The sequence below is a fragment of the Lycorma delicatula genome, chromosome 3 (genome assembly GCF_047948215.1).
Source record: "Lycorma delicatula isolate Av1 chromosome 3, ASM4794821v1, whole genome shotgun sequence".
Lineage (NCBI taxonomy): Eukaryota > Metazoa > Arthropoda > Insecta > Hemiptera > Fulgoridae > Lycorma > Lycorma delicatula.
The window spans coordinates 92,737,582-92,761,202 of NC_134457.1; the positions used below are offsets into that span (position 1 = coordinate 92,737,582).

Here is a 23,621-nt window from a genome sequence, read left to right on the forward strand (position 1 = left end):
TTCATTCAATTAACCACACATCTCAGGATTGGTCGAACTGAGAATGTACAAGACTACACTTCATTTGCACTCATACAAATCATCCTCATTCATCCTCTGAAGTATTATCTAAATGGTAGTTACCGGAGGCTAAACAGGAAAAAGAAAATCCAGTGGGTTGGTCTAGTAGTGAACTTGTCAGCTCAAATCAGCTGATTTCAAAGGTTCAAATCCTAAAAAAGGGTTATTTTTATACGGATTTGAATACTAGATCATGGATACTGGTATTCTTTGGTGGTTGGGTTTCAATTAACCACACATCTCAGGAATGATTGACCTGAGACTACACTTCATTTAAATTCATAAATATCATCCTCTGAAGTAATATCTTACGGTGGGTTCCAGACGCTAAGCAGAAAAAAGAAAAGAGATTATGTTGTTTCCGAGTACTGACGAATCGTAAGTAAAATTAACCAAACCAAACATAACCTACGCTCGCTTTTCTCGCCTAATTAACGTTTAATATACAAATTATATATGTTATGGGCAATATATGTCGATTATACATTTTAACCGGTAATTATGCATAATCACCGGATTAATAAAATTTATCATACAATGTGGATCATATACATTATATATATTATACTTTACAATTCATTCATAAATGTACAATCTTTACTGGGAGTTTTGGATGTAGAAATTGCTTATTAATTAAATAACCCTCTCATTTTAAGATAGAGTAGAAAAATGAGAATTGCAGTTCTTAAGATGTCCCTATGTGAACTAACTAAGAAAAACCACCCTCCTCTGTTTTAAGAGCACATACATCATTTGTAGATTTCTTGATGAATTATTAAATAATCTAAAGAATACATCAAATTAACTTTACCTTATATATTACCTCATATATTAACTTTACCTTCCATTTTATAGTAAGAGTTTCTGGGCTGCTAGCTTCTGCTACAACACCCTCAGGTGCAACATTAGGTGCTGAAAAATAAAAGTTCACCATTAGTAGCTATTGTACAAGGTTATTTGAAAATTATTCATATAGAAATAATAATGTTAATTATATAATAATGTTAATAATATTAATAACAAATTATTACTAAAGAAATATATTTAACATGTTATTTTAAACTATACTATGTGAGTGCTGAGAATTAGTTTTCTGGAGTCTAAAATTTAGACTCATTTTAGCCCATTTTAGTTCAAAGCATCTCTGAAAGAGATAATCTATACTATTAAACTTCTCACTTGACTTTTAAGTATTACAACTGAATTCATGGCTGCAAAAATTATGACATTATTTCAGAAGCTTCATCATAACCTTGTAATTCATTTGTACTCCATTGTAAATAAACAACTATATATGAGAGGTTATCTAAAGTACAGACCATTTCATTGTAAAAAAATTTAATCTGAAAACTATAAATAATTTTTTTTCTCTTACTACATACCTTATACTAATTCTCTATATAACTGCCAACCGATTAAGACATTTATCGTAGCGATACATCAGCTTCAGTATACCCTCGTCATTCTTCTATCGCTCGTCCATTTGGCCACTGATTAACATAATTTTTAAGTTCATCGTCACCCGCGAATTACTTACCAATCAAAAATTCTTTTAAATTCCCAAACAAATGGTAATCTGAAGAAGCAAGTCTGGACTATATGGTGGGTGATCATAAATTTCCCATCCAAATGTTCTCAGTAGATCATGTATCGGACTCGCAGTATGTGTACATGCATATCGTGCAGAGGATGATGCCACCAGTCAGCGCCCACGTCGCCAATTTTGAATGGCGCGTCGTAACTTTCATAGAGATTCGCAGTAGGCTTCTGAATTTATAATCGTTCCATATGAGATGAAATCAATCAGCAGTATGCCAAACCGATCCCAAAAGACTGTGGCCATCAGTTTGCAACCAAACGGGTATGGCTTGACCTTTGTTGGTCTGGTTGGTGATTGAGGATGACTCCATTCACTTGACTGCCGTTTTACCGCTGGCATGTAATACAAAATCCATGTTTCATTGCCAATAATAATTGAATTATGGAACTCATCAACTTTTTTTGTGTAACGCATCAAAAATTCTAAAGCAGATCCCATTCAGATTTCTTTGTGACGTTCCATTAAGACACGCGCCCAACGTGCATAAACCTTTCTGAAGAGTAAATGATCATGAACAATGCTACCAATAATAACTCTTGAAACATCAGGAAAAAGGAGGGCCAGGTCGGAAATCGTTGAGCGACGGTATTTTCTGATTTCATTATCGACGTGTTTCAACAAGTCGTCGGTGATTATCGAGGGTCTCCCTGAACGTTCTTTATCGTGCACATTAATTCTGTTATTCTGAACATTTCACACCGCTTTCAGACATTTCTTTCATTCATTACATTATCACCGTACACAACAACCAACTGCCTATGAATTTTTGCCGGCTTAACGTTTTGATGGTTTAAATAACATATGAATCCATGTATTTCTTTATCGGTGGCAAGATCGATTTTCCTAATAATTTTATAATGTAATAACTCACACCTAATCAAAGATACTACAACATGACAACTTACAGACGGCAATGCAGTGTGTGTATTACTAGCATGGCAATGAACGACACAGGTTCGCCAACCTTAAGGAGAGAAATTTCCCAGTGGTCTTTAATTTAAAGATATCTCTTAGATGCATGCTAAACCATTTGGCATGTTCTGAGTATGGTGTACTTGTTTGGAATTAATACTGTTTTAATATCTTTTCTTCTTCACATAAATTATATGTAATGTTCCTATTTTAGTATTTTTGTTTATAGTTTTTGTAAGTGCGAGCTACATTACAAATTGTGGGTGAATTATATGATCTATTTCATACAACATATCATTATGATCATCATGAAATTAATATATATTATATTATTTTTTCTTATGTTAATTTATTATTTTGTTATAAATTAATTTATAAACAAAAGAAATCACTTAAAAAAAAAAATACTATTTTAAAAGAAACCTACTGCTGTATTGTAAAGGATATGGTGTTGTTTTTTTTTTTACTTCCTTGTATAAGTAAAGGAAGTATTGTAATCGCGGAAAATTTTGGTTTTCAGATTTCAACGGAAACATCCATTTTGACTAGTACCGGCGTGACATCTGTACGTACATATGCATCTCTGATAATTCAAAAACGATTAGCTGTGAATGTTGAAATTTTGGATTTAGGACTGTTGTAACATCTAATTGTGCACCTCCCCTACTGACTGCAATCGACTGGACCAAAATTGTCCAAAAAAGCCCAAAATCAAAAAAAACTTGGATTTTGGACTTTTTCTTAACTGCTGTAATAAGCCCTCTTTGACAGCTTTTCAACGATAAATCATAAGTGGTACTTATTATCATTGGTTCCAGAGTTATAGTCAAATAATTTGACTATAACATGATCCAAATATTTGGATCATAGTCAAATATTTCATTTGACTATGATCCAAATATTTCATTAATTAATGAAATATCTGGATCTTACAAGGGGAATGCACATCGATTCGAATCAGACTTCATATACATTTTTTAAAATTATTGTCTTTAAATATATTGATTTATTATCATTATTAACCCCTGATTGAAAAAAAATGAAAAAAATCAGAAGTTATTAGTGCAATAAAATTTTATGTACTTTTCATTTTAATTCAAAAATCTTTACAGAGGTTAATAATTATTAATAAATCAATATATTTAAATTAAAAAAAAAAAGTTAATAAAAATATATGTATATGAAGTCAGATTTGAATCGACAAGTGCATGGTTAGAATCCAAGACATTCTCACTTACACCAGATAACTACTTGAACGACATGAAACAAAATTAATATATAAACTAATATAAAATGCTGATAGGACACCACAAAAAATGTGATGGTGTGTGATGTCCACCACAATGCAATTGTGTAATTGTCCACTTTATTTAAGAATTGAAGGATGATCATATCTCACTTTAAAATGAAATACGTTTAAATGAAGAGCAGCAAAAAATGTGTATATGTAATTTAACAGGCGTACAAGGAAGTCATGTGGTGTCCACATTAAATTTTTTTCAAAATTAAACCAAGTTTAAACAAATTTTTGTTGGTTTTTAACTGGACCACTACAATTTTAGTTTGCTTACTTTGATACTTCTAATTCAAGAACTCTGTCAATAGGATGGCATGGAAAAGGTGAAGTATTCAAGGATTGGTTTTATTGACATGAAAGTTTTAACACATGAGCGCCATCTCATTTTTTTGAATAAAAAAATTTCAAAGAAAATTTTTTTTGGATCTATTATGTTAAAAGGAATGAAAATATAATTAAATCAATAAACAAAATATATTTAAGTATTTTTAGTTTTATAACAGCAGGTTTTTGGGTATATCACATTGTGGGACGTCTAATACTGATCAATAACTCTAAAATTACAATAATCAATCAATAAATCACAATATAGCAGACTATTAATCCCTTCTCTACTATGATGTGGGTGACCTTGCAAGAAGTACATATCACATAAAAGAAAAATGATTCAGCCTTGCTTAAGATTAATAAGTATATTATAAGGACAATTTGGAGCCTGAAATGTAGTAGGCATTCTTTTATATGAGTGTTTTTTTTTTTTTTACACAACGGGGATTTATTTTACAGAATAAATCATTATTCACAGAGAAAGTAACTCTTTAATATCTCTTTTTTACATAATAAAATAAAACAAGTTTCCAGTCATTATACTTTCTAATATTACAAGACAGAAAAATGTTTTCGGTCATTATATACAATGTAAAAGTTATCATTCATATTTTTTACTACTGTAGGTAGTAAAGAGAAAAAGATTCCTCAAAAAAAAGAAAAGATATATGTTCCCCATTGTTGTGACCTAAATATCTTGATAATTTTCTTCCCCAATGAACTTTGTTCGTTTTATTAAACGAAAGCAATAACATTTGAACAAATTCATGGAAATTGATTCAGCTATTAAAAGGTTATCACCAGATAAACATAGTACATACAAACGAACATGAATTGCAAGACATATAAATTCTCATTTAAATCTTGTTTCACCATTTTAATTAGCATGTAATCTATAAACAAATAAACAAAAGCCAAACTGATTAATAAATTCTGAAAAAAATTTATTATTATTTTTTATATTTATACATATCTGTATAATAAGAAATAATTTAATGTTCATTGAAATTAAAAGTAATGTATTTTTATTTGCAGATTACATTGTTTCTTATTGTGGTGCACCCTGATTAAAACTGACAGTCAGTATTGTCCAGTGCCATTAATTGAATACTAGTAACTAGTATACACTAACTGGCTTTCAAATCCAGTTGCAATTTACTATATCTTTAACAAGTTTAAACTAGGGTTTTGAAGGATCAACAAGTATTTGTATTAACACCTATTGATCAACAATACTATTGAGTCTGCAGATGATGGACTTTAAACATAATATGGGTTTTACAATTATGAATATTTTTCCAATACTTGTAAATTTTAAATTACCATTAATTGTAGAAATAACTAGCAATTCAAGGTTTAAATGGAGAAATGGAGATGTGTTACATACATTCTAAGAACTCTCAAGATAAACCTAAATAAACTATTTAATGATCTTTTTCTTACCTTCTTGCAATGTAGCAGCCACTAAACTTGCACTTGGTGGTCCTGGACCAACTTCATTTACAGCTAAAACTCGAACATTATATGTTGTAGATGGAGCTAGAGCACTGAGATGTGCAGAGTGAACATTACCTCCTATAGTGATATTACTCCATGTGGTTGCTGATTCCTCTTGAAATTGAACAAGGAATTGGATAATAGATGAAGAATGATCTGGCAATGAAGGAGCCCATCGTAAACTAAGCCAACGACTACCAACTTCAACAAGTTCAACTCGTCCTGGAGCATCTGGTGGTTCTGTAATAAATTGATTAATTTTATGAAAAGTATTTATTATACATTTCAAAAAGTTTAACTAACACATTATGTAGCATTAATTCAGTACAAGAAGTAAATAAACATTTTAAAATTCTGTTTTAAGAACCTGAACAGAGAATAAATACAATTTCATGCATAATAATTTCATGAATACACAAATTCTGCTGTCCATAATTTATTTTAATGTAATTAAAGAATAGAAATACCAACTGAAGCTGTGGGATCCTATGAAAATGAATTCTTGGAATTAATATGGTATATCTAACTTATGCATTTACTGTGTTTATTGTGGTTTAAATTTCATTTAATATTAAACTGCAAAGTGTAAATGTGTTTAATGTTAAACCATATATCCAATATATGATAATATATTGAGAACTATCAAGTTTTAAATTAGTTTTGTTTATAAAAAGGCATAAGGCTGTAGCGTCTTTATCACATAGTAATAATACCATTGTAACCAGCCATTCATTCTTAAAGCCCCCAAAGTTCCCTTCTGGGCTTGAGAGCATTTGCTCTAAAAATTATATTATTTCTATTTACTTATGTAATTTCATATTTCAGTTCAATTGGAGAGGCATGTTCTCATCACAGTTTTGCAACCTAAAATGAAGAGTAACAAGCAAAGCTTTGGAATGACTAAGTTGTATGCTAGAATGTCAAGACTGGGACTGGGAATCTAGTGATGCCATGAAAAATTAACTGACAGCATAATTAAAAATAATAAGAATAATAAATGTGAAAATAGACACTATTAATGAAATGTTATTCACAGATAGAATGGAGCAATTTCTAGACTTCATGAATAGTATTTTAATTCTGGATCATAGTGAAACAAAGTGGAAAGTGTTATAACAAAGCAAGAAAGATATTAAGAAATGGATTTAAATTATTCTGAAGTGGAAGAATATGAGACACAAATGGACTAGAGATGATTCTATGAAAGGATATTTACCAATTAATATAGGAGTGAATGCAAATGATTAAATTATAATAATCACAGAAAAGCTAGAGAAATGATTTGTAAACCAGATCCAGATGTGTGTACCACAAATAGGGGAGATAAAGAATAATTTCTGGAAGTAGATAACATTAAAGGGGATTGAAATATAAAGAAATTTTAGTGCAAAGGAGGAAAAGTAAATAAATGATGTTGAGCAAGGGGTCCCAAAGATATGGGACAAGGAAAGGCAGAATCAAAGTTGTGGAAATTTTAGAAAGGATTTTCAGTAGTAAAAGATCACAAGCAGGAGATTGTACGCTTGCATCTATATTATGTGCAACCACTCAAAAATAAAAAAAGGTTACAAGTTTTTTTTAATATATTTTTTTGTTTCCTTGTTTTATAAGTTTTGTCTGTTACTGTGTTTTGGTTGTGCAGTTGTTATTATTGAATATATATGTTCAGTAATCCATTAATTGTATATATAATATATACAAAGATGGGAAAAGTAACTAAAGATGGAAATATAAATGTTTTGAAAATGAAGGAATTGAAAATTGGAGAAACTTTCCAGGAAAGCTTGAATGGCACTTACTTAATGCAGAACCTGATAATTCAGAGGAAGAATGGGTATAATTTTAGAAGAAAATGATAATAAGGGCTGAAAAATTATTGTAAGTTCTGGAAGAACAAGATAAGTAAAAGTCCCCTGGGGGAAATGGAGCAGGACTTACAAAATATGTGAAGAAAAACAATGCTGGGAAATATTTAGAGAAAAACTGAATGAAAATGTTGTATGAAGTATGATATTTTTTATAGAGTGGTTAGAAATTGAACAGTGTTAGAGAATAATAGGAACTATTAAGGATGAAATTAAAATATTTTGATTTAAAGAAAGTAATTTGAACTAGTGGAAAATCTATTTCTTGGACCAAATGAATAGCAGGGGGATTTTGGATGATAGAGCAGAGAAGGAAAATGAGAATGAGTTACATGAAAAGACAGAAACTGATCAGAAAAGCTATACAACAAAGTAAAATATGGAACAGGTTCCACAGAAGATGAGAATGGGGAAAGCATCAAGAGAAAATGAAATATCAACAGAGAGTACAAAAGCAATAGGTGGTAGGTTTGTAGTAGGTCTACATACTAGTTGGAGTAGGAGGGAAAGAGAAAAAGAGTACCGTCTGATTTGAAAACAGATGTTATTATACCAATTCATTTAAATGGTGGTAGGAAAAACTGTCTCTAATATTAAAGAATCACATTAATACGATATCCACAGCAGTGATCTTTGAGAGACTGCTAAAGAAGTGAGTAAGTAAAATAGTAGAGCTTTTTGGAGGAAAATTGGTTTCCAAGGAAGTCACAAACACTCAACAACATATTTGTTAAAATTGGTGATGGTCCTTTAAGACTAAGCACAATAAATACAGCTATAATTTACTTTCTGTAAAAGTGAAATATGAATAAAGTATTATTATTATTTTTGTTAAAATATATGAGAAAAGAAATAGAAGGATTTAATTATAGTGTCTTAGTATAATGATTAATTGTGTAAATTGTATTATAGTAAGAAAAGAGTGAGAGTTGGAGAATTCGGGTGTTAATAGATAAAATGATTCAGCGATGTATAATACAAGAGGGAATTTTTTATAAGTACTTCTTGGAAAACCATACTGGTAAAGTCAAGATTATGTTAGGAAAGTATATATTCCATTTTCTTGTTGCTTGTGAACCTCTTCTTTTTCTCTCCAAATAACATTGTCAGTTGTAGATCAGTGGCATCCCTGTTGCTAAATTTTGAATTACTTTCTAGTTTAATTTCTGATTTTAAAAATATTAAAATAATAATTTTACTAATAATATTTTTACTAATTTTAAAATATTATAGACATTGCAGCTAATGTCATTCAATTTTTTTTAAGTAGTAATTTATAGAGTATTTATAGAAGACAACAAATTAAGAAGGGAATTAGGTTAATGAGTTCAGAAGGATTTCAGTTTTTACCATATCAGAAGTATTATGAAGAAAGGAAATACCAAAAATAGAAAGAAGTGCTTTACAAAACATATTTATCAGTTTTCACATATACTGCAGGAAGCTGGTGTTCAAAGAAAAGTAAATAAATAGAATGAAGTAAGCAGTAGAAATGAAATTTCTGAGAAGCACATATGAGGAGAGGAAAAATAACCTGGATCAGAAATTAAAGATAAGATAGATGGTTGTGACAGCCGGAAAACAACTGAAATACTTTGAGTATAAAAAAAATACAGAGTGGGAAGCTTTCCAAGAAAATGTAGAAGGAGATTTGAAACTGAAACAGAAAAGGAAGAGGTAAGCCTTAAGAAAAAACCTAGGAGTTGTATAATAGTTGTGGTGAAGGATAATGGAAGAAAAGGTCAGAAATAAAAAAAATTTGGGAGAGAAATAGTTTTTTCTTTTGAAAGGGATAAGTGAAGTTATATGGGTCCAAACTGGGAAAGCCTGGTAAATTAGAGTGGTTTCAAATTTTATTTTAGTTAATCCATGTATCCTAAATTCCAGTTATCTATCTATAATATTATATAAAGAGGAAAAGGATTTTTGTTTGTTTGGGGTAAACAAAAAAACTACCTGATCAATTGCAACAGAATTTTACCCATGTTTCTTGGCATAACTTAGAAGGGTTTTAGTTATATTTCATCTTAAAAACAAAACTTATATTATATATATGTAGTTGTGGAGATTTGCTGGTTGAAGCACAAACTTCAATGAATTGTGAACTGCCTATCACTGTGGGAGCTGGGCTTGAACTGATTGATTATGAACATCTAAAAACCAACTTATAGATTTTTTGAGTTTCATTCAGAGTTTCAAGGGTTAAAATTGATTTTTGAATGTTTTTGAGACCCTGTTATTTTTTTAATTTCTCCATAACAAATGAAGAAATCAACCTGATTTTTTGTGAGTGTAATTTTCACGTCAATAAACAAATTTCTAAATTTTTGAAATAAGACCTTGTAAAGTGATGAAAGGTAAAAAAAAATTTTGAACAATGATTGTAAAGTTTCCCAATTCTGACTATAGTAAATGAGATATTCAGTACATTTGGGCTTGCAAATATTCTTTGGATAAATATTAAAAAAAAAATTCTTGGGTTTTTTAAATTCCGATTTTTTAAGGGTTGCAAAGTTATATGGTGCTGTGGCTCAACCAACACAGTCACTGCCATCGTTAATGTATGTGTGGCTGGACCTGCCTCCAGTTAATTGACTAAAAAAAATAAAATAAAAAACTGACCGCTATGGGAAACGCAATTAACCATGTAGCGCGGGCAAAGCTGTGATGGGGAGCTAGTTGTCCTTATAAATCAACTTATGGATATGTTTATTTATTAGTTTTATCTTTAGCATTTGCAAGGATAGAGGTCAGTTTCTTAGACAGCCACATATATCTTTAGCCATGGTTAACTGAGAAACATTAACGTAAGTTTTAAACAATGACATTTGTCCTTGTCAAGGTGTGGGTAATGTATTTTTCAGGAGTAGAAATCTAAATAATGAACTTACAAACCACCAGAATAATGATACTTTGATCTGAATATTATAATACCAATGAAATAAGAATAGTGTTCAAATACAATAGCTTACCTTTAACTGAAAGGTAGATGGTCATACTGTCTTGACCATAATGGTTATGTGCATTGCAGTGATATGTGCCAGCATCTCGTCTGGAGACATTAGAAAATCGTATTTCAGATGCTATTCCAGATGGAGTATGTCTTGAGTGAGCAGGTGGAAGATGAAGCATAGGTGAAGCACTCCATAAAACTTGTAACGGAAGATCTCCTTGCACTTCACATACCAGTACAACTTCTTCACCGGCTACTCCACTGCGATTCATTGTGCGTGCAGGAAAATGAGCTGGCACTTCAACACCACAACTAGATTAATTAATTTTATTCTATTTTAGTAAAATTAAATACATCTTAAAAAAATTAATTAGTTACAATTAAATTACAATGAGCTGAGCTTTATTTTTTTATTAATGATGTGTCATTTGTTTTCTGGTTTGAAGAATCTCAGTGTAAAACAACATAAAAAAATATTATTCCACTTGTCAATTAGGGTAGATTGTTTTCAAGGGGATAATTGTTAATATGGTATTGATCTAAAAAGCTTCAACAAGAAATTCACTGAAGAGTTGGATTTACCATGGTTTATGCCATGACTGAATGTTTGAGATTCTTAATCCAAACTGTGTTAACTCTTATAACAACATTAACAATGGATGTAAATGAATTTATAGTTTCAAAATAATTTTACAGTTCAATAAGTTGATCAATGGTCAAGACATCATTCCTGAATGGTTCATGCCTTTGATAAACTATTTCTCAATCTCATCTTCACTGTCATCAAACTTACACGCTGTACAACATTTCACAGTACACTAGAAGTGGTATTTCATGCTCTCTATATATTTTCTCAGCTCATATATTCATTTGCTTGAATGATTATGTAATTTGAACATATTCAGTTGAACACTGTTCATCCACATGAACAGTATGGATGAAGGCTGATTATTATGAAATTACTATTAATTAATTACAGTAATTTTTTGTGAACGTTTTTATTTTTTAACAACGAATAATTAAAAAAAATGGAATTAGTTTTTTGTTTATTGTTTTTTAACAATGTTTTTTGTTATTTATTTATTCACACCAGCAACTACAGGCTGATGCCCTGTTACAGCTACCCTCTTTTTTTAAGGGAGATGAATAATTAGTAAGTCAAAATATCTAGTCTGATTGGAATCTGAATCCAGAGTCTTACAGATGAAAGGCAGAGAAAGATTGGTAATAATTGCATTTTGGGGTGTGTTCAGCTCAAACAAGAAATGGGGGAGCTTTCTGAATTTAACTTCTTTCATGGAGGAAGAGTAATCTATGAGGGGGTGCAATGCAATAATACACAAAAACAAAAGGAAAAATAAATTTTCATTTAAAAAAAAAATCTAATTTTGTAACAATAGTTTGTGAGAATTAGGTGCAAATTGTATAACTGCTGCTTCAACTAATTGCTCCTTGTTAGTGAAAAACCAATTGTCGGTGAATGCTTAACATAGCTAACTCATGTTAGTTTAGCTTTAAACTAACATTTTAACTAATGTTAGTTAAATTTAACGTTTTCATCAATGGTGCTTCTTAGTCATGTTTTAATTCGACAAAGGGAGTTAAATGAGCACACAATAGTACTTGTGCAAGGCTGTGAAAGCAATATCAGCAGAGCCTTTCTAATGGTTAGGAAAAACGATTCACTATTTTTTAAAACTTCAATTATGTATTGCACTTCTTGCATCTCTTCCACATTTTGAACCAAAATTCCTTTTCTCCTTCAATGCTTTCTAAATTGCAGAAAGATGCACAAGATGAAGTACTTTCGCACCATTCCTCTAATGAAACACCTCTCATATTACTTGGATGGTAATCTATCAATGAAAATGCAGGCAATTTGGCTGCAAAAAATCTGACTTCTAAAGATGTTATAATCTAATCCAAACAAGGAATTATTAGACAAGACCTTCTCTGAAATTCGGATGGATTTCTGGCTGGACGATTGCTTCTATGCTTCTGTTGGCCAGCAGTGAGAGATGTGGTTATATTAATATTCAAATGCATTACAGTGTTGTCTGCTTAGTTTACAATAGGAGTCCTGACATTCTCTACATCTTCCCAATGAACTCGTAGCACATCAAGAATAGTTTGAATGTGCTGGTTGGCTTTGACTATGTCAAGTGTCTTCAATTGAAGTGCTTTTGCTACTGGTTCTAGTATAGCAAAATACTTAGCAATTCATGTTACTGACACAATAACAGAAGATCTGCACATCTCTGCATTCATTTGATAAGCATTTTTCCTTGTTGCTGCATTTCTCTCTTCAGCTAAGGTTTCTAAAGCATCAACAATATTAATGAAGTGATTCTTAAAAATACGGATGGTGTTGTATTGCTCTGACCACACAGTCTCACAGAATTTAGCAAAGCTAGTAATAAGCTTGCGTTGTAAAATGGACTCATAAAAAATGTGATTATTTCCTTGATAGTTCCATTGCAGTTTCAAATTTCTGTGATAAGTTAATGTCATTAATGACAAGGTTAAACTTGTGAGAAGAGCAATGAAAGTGAAGGGCTTTTTTGTACTCTTGTCTCAAGATCGCCTGCACACCTCCTTCTTTCCTAGACATGGTGGAACATCCGTCGAAGCCTAACCCCACTAGGGGTTAGGCTTCTAGGCTTTTAGGTAATCTAGGGTTAAGTTTGTCACAAAATCTTCAATGGCTTTGTCACAAATCCTAAAAACTCTTCTTTGATTTTATTGGCCTTTTCATTGAAGAAATGGTAATCCAACAGTCAGTTGTTCTTTGCCAAAAATATCCATGGTTTCATCAGACAAAATGCTGTAAACACAAGCTGTTTTAATCTTTGTGACATAGCTCAATTATTTCATTTTGGATGATAGGTGATTGGTATGACATGTTTTTTGGTCCATGCTCAAAATGATCGTTTTGTTGTGAATCACCTGCTTCGATGTGTAAATTGCTTAAGTTGATATTTAATTATGCCTTTATCCAGATTTTTGCCTCTGAGAGGTAAACCATGTGTGCCGGAAAAAATGATGCAGGAAACGCTCTAATATTTATTATATATTATTATAATAATAATATTATATATTTATTATAATAAAGTGGTGGTAGCATGAATAAACAGACTTTACAGTCATAAAAAATTGCGTACACTATTTACACACTTATGTGAAAGTAACAACTGTATTGACTCAAACCAAAAATGTGCGCTATTATAAACTTAGTAAATAGCTTCTGGAACATTTCCATCGTGTCGTGAATTGAGACATGCATGATGAGACTATTCTAGAAAACTTGTTGCTGCAAGTAAGATGATGCCAGCGTGTAACAGTAGATCTTAAATCTTTTCACAGATGATGCGAGAGTCCCTATTTTGTAATTTGTTTCTTTCAAAATGTTGTTTAATTTAAAACTTTTCAAAAATGTGTTACTTATTTGTTTTATTTTTAAAAAATTCCAGATTGAAGGGGGGGCAACTGCTCCTTTGCCACCCTCTGGATACACCCATGATTGCATTATGAGAATATTTTGGCAACATTTCCTTCACTTCTTAGTCCCATAAGGTCATAAAAACATACTGCTCACTATGTTATAATATAACTAGGATTATAGTGCTTAATTCCTGATCACCTGAAAATTTGACTTTTTATGTAGAATCTAGGAAGTTATGAAAATAAATACATATGTTGTTCAATACATAATATCCCTTTTTGGCAAATAGCTAATGAAAGCAATTTAGTATAAAGATTGCAAATGTAGTTCAATAATGAGGTAAAAGTTGCCTCACTACCTGTACACATAGTCAAGATTTTGATACGATTTTGTGTTTTATGAATATCTTAGGTTCAAAAGAAGGAAAAACATAACTTACCATTTACTCTTAAGAAAATTGTTTTCTTCAGAACATTTCCTATTCCGTTATTTGCATGACAAGAATATTGTCCTTCATGAGTTGAATCTGTTGCGCGAATATATATTGTTCCATTTGGGAAAACAGCAAAACCTGGACTTGTCTCAATCTGCATAAAATCAGTTAAATCTTCACCTAAAATGATAAAAAAATGCAGAAAATTTATTCATGTGTAATTTTTGTATGTTCTATAAAAACATTACTTTTTTAAACACATCATATGCAATTATATATTTACAAATTTATTTTTAATCTATACAGAATCATCAAAATGGGACAGACACAGAAATAATTTAATTTTATACTGCCTTTACCAATCATGTGTTTGAGAATGAATTTTCACTGACTTTCCTCAGCACTGAAAATTGGGAAAAATTTAATAGATATTTCTCAATATTTTCTAAGTTTAACAGTAAAGTTCAATGAACAAAAATTATTTTGGCATTTTGCAGCAGATAATAATGTAGCCGATTTATAGTCAATTTTTTATGCAGTCACTCAGACTATATAGGACTGACATGCATTTTTCAACATAGCACAAATAATAAATTTTCTGGTGCAATAGATTTTAGTTACATTAATTAAAAATAAAAAAAATCTGCTATTGCATTTCCATAGAGAAATAACTGTCATATTGTCACCTTTATTTAATAAAAATTACATATTAAAATTTCTGCAAAAAATTTTAATGTATACATGTGTAGGATTGTATGATTGTGTGAAAAGTATTGAGGACAATTATTTCAAGCACAACAAACCGCAATCAATAATTAAACCCTACTACTCATATGATTAAATTGGCTGACCAATTGGTGTAACAATATCATACTGCCCTCTGTATCACCTGGTTCTTGATTTCAATGGCCAATAAGAGTCTGACATTTATTCATGTACTATTTTATCTTCCTTATTAAAGTATGTGCATTACATGTCCAAGATGCCATGTCATATGTTATTCTATAGATTTAAAATAAAATTTCAGTTGTAATTTATTAAAAGTTTTATTGACAATAAAATTGGCATTTAGTAGAAGTGTAAATTTTTAAAAGTATAATTAACACATTAAGGTCTTATCAAACATAATTTACCTAACTATTTCTTAAATCAAATTTGTTACTTTCTGCCAAAACCCATGTATATAAAATTAATGGTTAATTCATCATACAGGAATACATTTTTTCTTGCACAATTCTGTTAATATGTAACCTATCTGTGTATGGTACAAACGTTTTTATATGGTAAGACTTCTTGTGTATGGTAACTGAAATTTTATCTTTTTAAACGTGAAAAAAATAATGACTAACAGACAGTTGTAAAATAACTCTGTAAATGGGTCAAATTGAATGATGTAACAACACTGTATATGATACAGTGATTTATACTCGTATAATGAATTAAACTATACCATAAACAATATTAACTGTGAAACTAACAATTTTGCAGATGCATATCTTGTATATAGAACATTTATACAAGAATTTTATTTTACAGTATCTATATTCTACAAGTGCCACATTTGAAGCAGGAAAAAATTATAAGCACGCACACTCAGTAGCGTGCAAATTAATCCTAACACAGAATTTTTTGTTTATTTATATGTTTGGCTAAATTGCTTGACCACACCAATTCTTTGGTTGTCTATCTTTCTTTCTTTTTCCTGTTTAGTCTCTGGTAATTACCTTTCAGATAATACTTCAGAAGATGATATGTATGAGTGTAAATAAAGTGTAGTCTTAGTTTGACCGTTCCTGAGATATGTGGTTAATTGAAACCCAACCACCAAAGAACACCGGTAACCACGATCTAGTATTCAAGTCCTGGTTAAAATAACTGACTTTACTGAACTTGAACGCTGGAACTCTTGACTTTCAAATCAGATGATTTGCGAAGATGCGTTCACCACTAGACCAACCTGGTGGGTTTAATTGTCTGTCTAATGTGAGGTTATTGTACTTTGGTTATTTGGAAATTCTATGTAATAGATGGTGTTTTTGTGAAAGTTTATTCTATTTTTTATTACAAAATCATATTTTTATATTTTTTGTCTTGAATTTCTTGAATATACAGAGTGTATCAAGAAGTTCTCCCGGGACTTTCATAACCTATTCTATTCGTAAAAATGTTGGAAAAAGTTCTCAGCGCTAGAGGAACATCTTCAAGCAGCTGCGGCAATTCTTCTTGAAGAAAGTTCAAGTAGACCTCAGCATTTAAGCAGCCAGAGGTCCAAGCAGCTGATTGTGAAGAAGGTCGCACCATACATTGATGCTAAATTGGTGTTTAAAATCGCCTTCCATCGTTTCATGAGGATTTAGTTCTGTCCATGTATGTCCACTGCGAAAGTTACTGATGCCATCCTGAATGAAATTTGACTAGTCGATAAACAAAACATACTTGTATAGTTGTCGATTTGAGTTCCATCAGTGACAGAACTCCAAGCTAAGCGGACCATCTCCTGGGTGTATATATTGAACTGGCTGTTTATGATAATGATAAAACTTGTTCTGTATAAATTTCCTCCAAACCATTGACTGCGAAAATCCGATCTGCTTGAAAGATGTCCTATACTGTCGCCTGGACTGCGCTTAACTGCATTGCTAATAGTTTCATAAATAACAGAGTCGTGTTGGACAGATCGTTAGTACTGGTACGAATATTAGGTAGTGAACCTGTTCCTGAAGATTGTGAAAAGTCGCGCTAAATGTTTTTGGATATGAAATTCTGCGATTTGGAAAACGTATTTCATATTCTACTGCAGCAGCTGTAACGTTACCATAAAACACAAAAAATGAATATCATATCAGTGTATTCCTCTGTACGGCATTACTTCAACAGCAAACCGCACAGTTCAAACTAAACAGCACAGTTCACATACAGTATTGCGCTTATTGATTGATTAGCTGTTGTTAATTTATTCCCAACTTTGAAATAATAATTTTTCAAATAATTTATTGTATTTTAAATAATTTTTGTTTTATTTTTATTTTACAATTGTGTAATTTCCAATTTTTTTTACATTTTTAACAGTAAATTTTGTTTTTATAAATTTTTCACATCACCAAAAATGAATTTGGTTTTTGTTTATATTGAAAGTACTTTTCTGACAAATGTAGTAAGGTACTGTTTCTTAATAGAATTCAAATTTTTTAAACTTTTCTTTGCTTTATTCAACTTAACTTACACGAAAGAATTAATGTCTCTACAAGTTTTGGTTAAGAAGTTTTATGTGTTTATTATCTATTTAATAAAGTTATTGTACATCAAATGCAAAAAACAGGATTTTTACCCTAATTTATTGATTTTGACCTCAGAGTTCTCAAAAACTGCTGCAGATACAGTTCTGGGACGTATTTTATTTGATTTTTCAAGTAAAAAACTATAAGAAATCACTAATTCTGCCCCTTAATTAACGTCATAAAATTTCAGTACCTCATTACACCTGAGTAGCTGAAATCCGAGCGAAATCTTTCACTAGCCATGACTCGCAAACGAAGCTTTTTAGAACATATGTTTATATGAACTTTTTCCAATATTTTCACAAGTAGAATAGTTTATAAAAGTCCTGAGAGAACTTTGTAATACACTCTGTGTAATATTGGATATAACTCGATGAAAACATTTGAAAATTGTTTCTCTTCTGAGCATACCAGTATGACAAAATCACAAACAGCTTCTGAATGTGGTGTTGGACTAGGGATAGTGAATACTATTTTAATACATTTTAAAGAAACTGGTTCCTTTCCAACTCAAAGAAAAGGTGCACATGTGGCCATAAAAGAAAAACTGCTCTATCTCAGGATTGGTTATTAGTGAGAAAAAGTAAACTTGATAAAAAATTATCTGCTGCGGACTTAAATCGAGAATTAGAAGCCAGTGAACAAATTTACTCATGACAACTGTTATATGTTGATTTCTTACAGTTGAATGTAAAGCTTGATGGCCAGCCAAAAAGCAGCTTTTAACACCAGTAATTTGCAAAAAAAAAGGCTCTTGTGGGCCAAAGCACATGATAACTGGATCAAAGAAGACTGGAAAAATGTTGTTTTCTGACGAGTCACATTTTTATGTTCAAAGGCAAAGAGTTTACATTAGAAAAGCAACAGATGAAAATACTTCATCGGCTCATAACCAACAATCAGTTAAACGTTCCCAGAAAATCTGTTTTGTTGTTGTTTCACATCTGAAGGTTCATTATTTACAGTAAATGGTATGTTGAAAACTGATGGATATATCAAGATTCTGAGGGAAAGGGTTGTGACACAACTTCAAAACAAATTCGCACAAGGCAATGGATTGTTCAACAAGATTTGATATCATGCCATACTGTCAAAAAAGTGGAACAAGTTTTTGAAGAACGCAACATTAAAGTGCTCCCATGATCAGGCAACTCCCCAAACTTTAACTCACCTGAAAAATCATTGGGCAATAGTCAAGAAAACGATCTCAAAAATGAACTCATTAAACCATTACTATCACTATGGTTTCATGATGAAGAAACCAAAAAAAATATGTAGTACACTTATTGAACTGATGCTAAATTGTGTAGATGAAGTGATGTGATTAAGAATAAAAGAGGACATATTAATTACTAGACATCCACAAATTGCACAGGTATGATTTTTTCTAAATGAAGTTACTTATTATCAGAAATTAAATACTTTATGTATCAGTAAAGAATACTACTTCATAAAAAAATCAAGAATCATCAAAGATGCAAGTCAATCAGAGAGTTACACAGAATTTAAATTTTAGACCTTAACTGATTAAATGAATTAATGAAAACTTTAGTTAAAGTTTAGAACGTAAAAACATGCACAGCTTAATATGTTTTTATTTATTTTGAATTGGTTTTAATATTATTTTAAACATACAATTATATCATTACCATACCAGCTGCTCTCATCCATGTTATTAATGGTGGAGGGAAGCCATTCGCTTGACAATGAAGTGTTGCTGGATGTTGAAATAAAACAGACATGTCTTGTGGTTCAATAGCCCAGCTTGGTGCCACTGACAACATTTACAACAAAAAAATATTAAAGATTTGCAGTATTAATAAGGAATTAAATCTAAACAAAGTGAAAACAAAAAAATTCTTATTTAATTATGTGAAGAAACGTTATGAACGTTGAACAATTTTTATTATCAGTCATTTTTTGCTGTAATTTTTTTACTATTTTGTATTCTTTAAAAATCTTAATTGTTACACTTTTTTGTTATTGAAAATTACTATTTCTTATTGTTAAAATTATTTTCTCATAAATTAATTGGATCAGAATCTAGATTTATGACATACCAATCTTTAATCTTAGAACATATGTAATTTCATAAATAAGCTGTTTCTACAGCAGAAATGAGGGAGAGTTATTAAATTATTTTATTAAAGTAATTATTATACTTGTTTTAATCCAAAAATCTTTCATTTTTGCATTATAAGCATTTAAAATATTGCCTTTTCTGTAGAATTAGTCCTAGTTTTCTGAGGTGACAGATAAGTACAAGACTTCAAGGTAAGTAATGAAATTCCTCAGAGCATTAAAAGGAAAAACAAGAACAGATAAAGTTATGAATGTGGACAAATGAAGAAATACCTGAGGCAAGAGAATCTGAAGCAAAGAATTACAAAAGTAAGAGTTGAAGGTGGTTGACCTTAAGGATACTCAAGAATGTGAGTTAAGGGTAGTGAGCTGAGAAGAGGGGATAATTGACTGCTAGTTAAAAAGAATTGGTGAGAGGAAAGGAGTCATTAGGTAGGCTAAGAGAACATAAGTTATAGTAGAATCATTTCTTTTACATTATAAATAGCATGTGATAAACAAAATTGTAAAAAAATTCTTAATAGGAATGACAAAGAGAAACTTAAAAAATGCTTTCAGGAATATTTAAAAGCATATAAATATAATTAAGAGAAATATTATTTATTGATCCCATTAGAAATAATAAATAAACATTTTCAAATATAAATAACACACAAATATTATATAAATTCCTTTCTCTAGAGAAAATACACGTAATAAAAAACAACAGAACTATTATTAACAACATCTAATATCTGAACACACTGTTGTGTTCACTAACACTGGATTAAGGGACACAAATACTGGATTAAGGAAACAACACATTAAATTTAAATTATTCAACTTATATTTAAAATATATATCTAAATTATGATGACAGAAACAAACATATCCATTATTATAACACAGATTGTAGTAGCAGCAGTAGAATAGTTTATTTTATGTTAGTGGTTAAATAGTTAAGCTATATTTCTGATATTTCAACTACATTTTTAATATAATTTCCACAAAACAATCTGATGAACAGATCTCTGTGGAAGTGCTAAATGTGGAGGAAGAATTAAAGCGGTAAGTAGGAAAATTAATTTCAATATAAAAGGGTCTAAATGTGGTAAGAGTGGAAGATGATTATCTATCTATGTTCATGATAAATTCTGGAGTACTATAAGGTGATGGAAGTTCATCTGTGCTTTTCAATACTGCCGTGAGTAAGGCTCTTAAATAGAAAACAAACATGGGGCTAATGTTTGAGTAATATTTATAGTTCTTATAGTCTTATTTATAGTTCAATGGCAAATGATGTTATCATTTTGACATTGAAAAGATTGATGTGAATCCTTTTATTGGAAGAAATGTAATATCTAAGATTTGAACAAACAACAAAAGATTATGAAGATTAATGGCAACAAAATTATATTCACGCATTTTGGACAAGGAACAGGAAAAGAAGAAAACATGATTTTTTTACTAATATATGACTTTAAATAGTTTAGCGCAGTTCTAGAAAGCCCTCCATTAACTGTTAAAATACTAAAGTAGCAGAAAACAAGAAACTAAAAGTAGAGAGTCTTTTTATTAGCAACAAACTGATGACATATCTTTTTTTTAAGATATGTCATCAATCTTTCATAAGATAACTTTGTTCACCAGACAAAATTTTCTATTTTTGAACAGTGCTAATGAATGAGATGAATTTTTTGGCAAGAAAAAATTAATACAAGTTGGATGCATCATTTGAGTGGAATCTAAAGAGCAAAGATGGAATATGAGTTCTCCAGCTAGTAAAAATTTTAAGACAATCATCTAAAGTGATAAAGAGAAGCTAAATGATCTTTTGGAGTGGAAAACTTCAGTTTTTTGAAATTTTCTTTAAATCAGCATAACACAAAAAGCCAGTGGTAGAGACATACTTGCCGAAAATAATGTGAAGCTGGCTGTACTGAAAATATATAATTTGCAGTGAAAAGGAGTTTTTCTTCAAGATAATGTACATTATTATCTGTACATTGTATGATTAACATATAAAGAAAAAAAAATAATAATAATAATAAGCTGTGAGATTCTGCTGTGTCCACCTCTTACAGCCTAAACTTTATTTTGTGAGTTTTTAAGTTAAATTAAATTAATTATTTCATAGTATGATTTATAAAAAAATGTATAAAGTAGTATGTGAATATACTAAAAATTAGAACAAGGGATTTTGTGGAAAATATCAAAGTTGTAAATCTATTGAATAAACTGCATTAAAACAGTAACTAACCCCTTTATTTATCAATATAAATACAGCTACATCAATTCTGAAGTAGCTGTCTTATAATAAAGCTTATTTTCAATAATATTTAACAATAAATATTAACTATATTGGTACCTTTAATTACAAGTTTTGCTGTGTAATTAGTTTGAGCAGCAGCATTTCTGGCAATACAGGTATAGTGACCAGAATGTTTTGCAGCTAATTTGCTGAAGAACAATGCATTAACAAACTGATGAACTTGTTGCTGAACATCAGGTTCTTGAACTAAAGGGCGACCATCTTTATGCCATGTAATATCAATTGGAAAATCACCAGATAGTATTGTACATGACACTTGTGCTCTATGTCCTTCTTGAAGGTTATCAGGAAATTGGAATGGTTGAATTTGAGGAGGTTCTAAAAACAAAATAAAATACAAGAAATAATATTTAATTTTACTACACTAAATAATCTAAAAAATAAATTATCTTTAAAAAGAAAATATTTTTTCTTAGTTAAAAATCTAGATCAAAAGAACACTTCATACATACGGTTTGATTTATGTAAAACATATTGAAAATAAAATTGAAGAGTAATATTTCATTAAAAAAGAGAAAGATTGCATTAGGTAAAAAAAAGGTTATCCAAATAATTCCCCATGAATCAACAATACATGATTATAAAATTTATGAATACATGAATTGGCCTCCTCTATGAATAATGAGACCTTGCCGTTGGGAGGGGGCTTGAGTGCTCAGGGATACAGAGTAGCTGGACCGAAGGTGCAACCATATCGGAGAGGTATCTGTTGAGAGCCAGACTAAGGAATGATTCCTGAAAGAGGGCAGCAGCTCTTTCAGTAGTTGTTAGGGGCGTGAGTCAGAATGACTTAAACGGCTCTGAGTACTGCGCAGCTGAAAGCAATGGAAAACTACAGCTGCTTTTTTTCCAAGAAAATGTGGCTCTCTGCATTTTCATATAGCAATGATGGAGGCGTCTTCCTTTGTAAAATATTCCGGAGGTAAACTAGTCCCCCGTTCGGATCTCCGGGTGGGGACTACTAAGGAAGGGGTCACCAGAAAATTAAAATATAATATTAAATTAAAATATAACGTAGAAAATATAAGAATGCTAGTGATGAAGAAAGTAAAAGGAACTATTGGCAATTAAGAAATGCTATAAACAGGAAGTGCAAACTGGCGAAAGAAGAGTGGATTAAAGAAAAGTGTTCAGAAGTGGAAAGAGAAATGAACATTGGTAAAATAGACGGAGCATACAGGAAAGTTAAGGAAAATTTTGGGGTACATAAATTAAAATCTAATAATGTGTTAAACAAAGCTGGTACACCAATACATAATACGAAAGGTAAAGTCAATCTATTGACAATATATTCCACCCATCTGGGTGGAATATATTGAAGAGTTATACGGAGGAAATGAATTAGAAAATGGTGTTATAGAGGAAGAAGAGGAAGTTGAGGAGGATGAAATGGGAGAAACAATACTGAGATCTGAATTTAAGAGAGCATTAAAAGATTTAAATGGCAGAAAGGCTCCTGGAATAGACGGAATACCTGTAGAATTACTGCGCAGTGCAGGTGTGGAAGCGATTGATAGATTATACAAACTGGTGTGTAATATTTATGAAAAAGGGGAATTTCCGT

At 30.8% G+C, this 23,621-nt stretch overlaps 1 protein-coding gene across 1 annotated transcript in view; it reads right to left on the minus strand.

Annotated features, from left to right (window-relative positions):
• Nucleotides 1-23,621, minus strand: part of LOC142321169 (cell adhesion molecule Dscam2-like) — a 154,643-nt gene that overhangs the window by 49,826 nt on the left and 81,196 nt on the right. The window contains exons 9-14 of the mRNA XM_075359163.1: nt 22,094-22,375; nt 19,319-19,438; nt 14,393-14,566; nt 10,531-10,809; nt 5,640-5,933; nt 902-972 (exon numbers count right to left, since the gene is read on the minus strand). Coding sequence (XP_075215278.1) covers nt 902-972; nt 5,640-5,933; nt 10,531-10,809; nt 14,393-14,566; nt 19,319-19,438; nt 22,094-22,375 — 1,220 coding nt within the window. The remainder of the gene's footprint in view (nt 1-901; nt 973-5,639; nt 5,934-10,530; nt 10,810-14,392; nt 14,567-19,318; nt 19,439-22,093; nt 22,376-23,621) is intronic.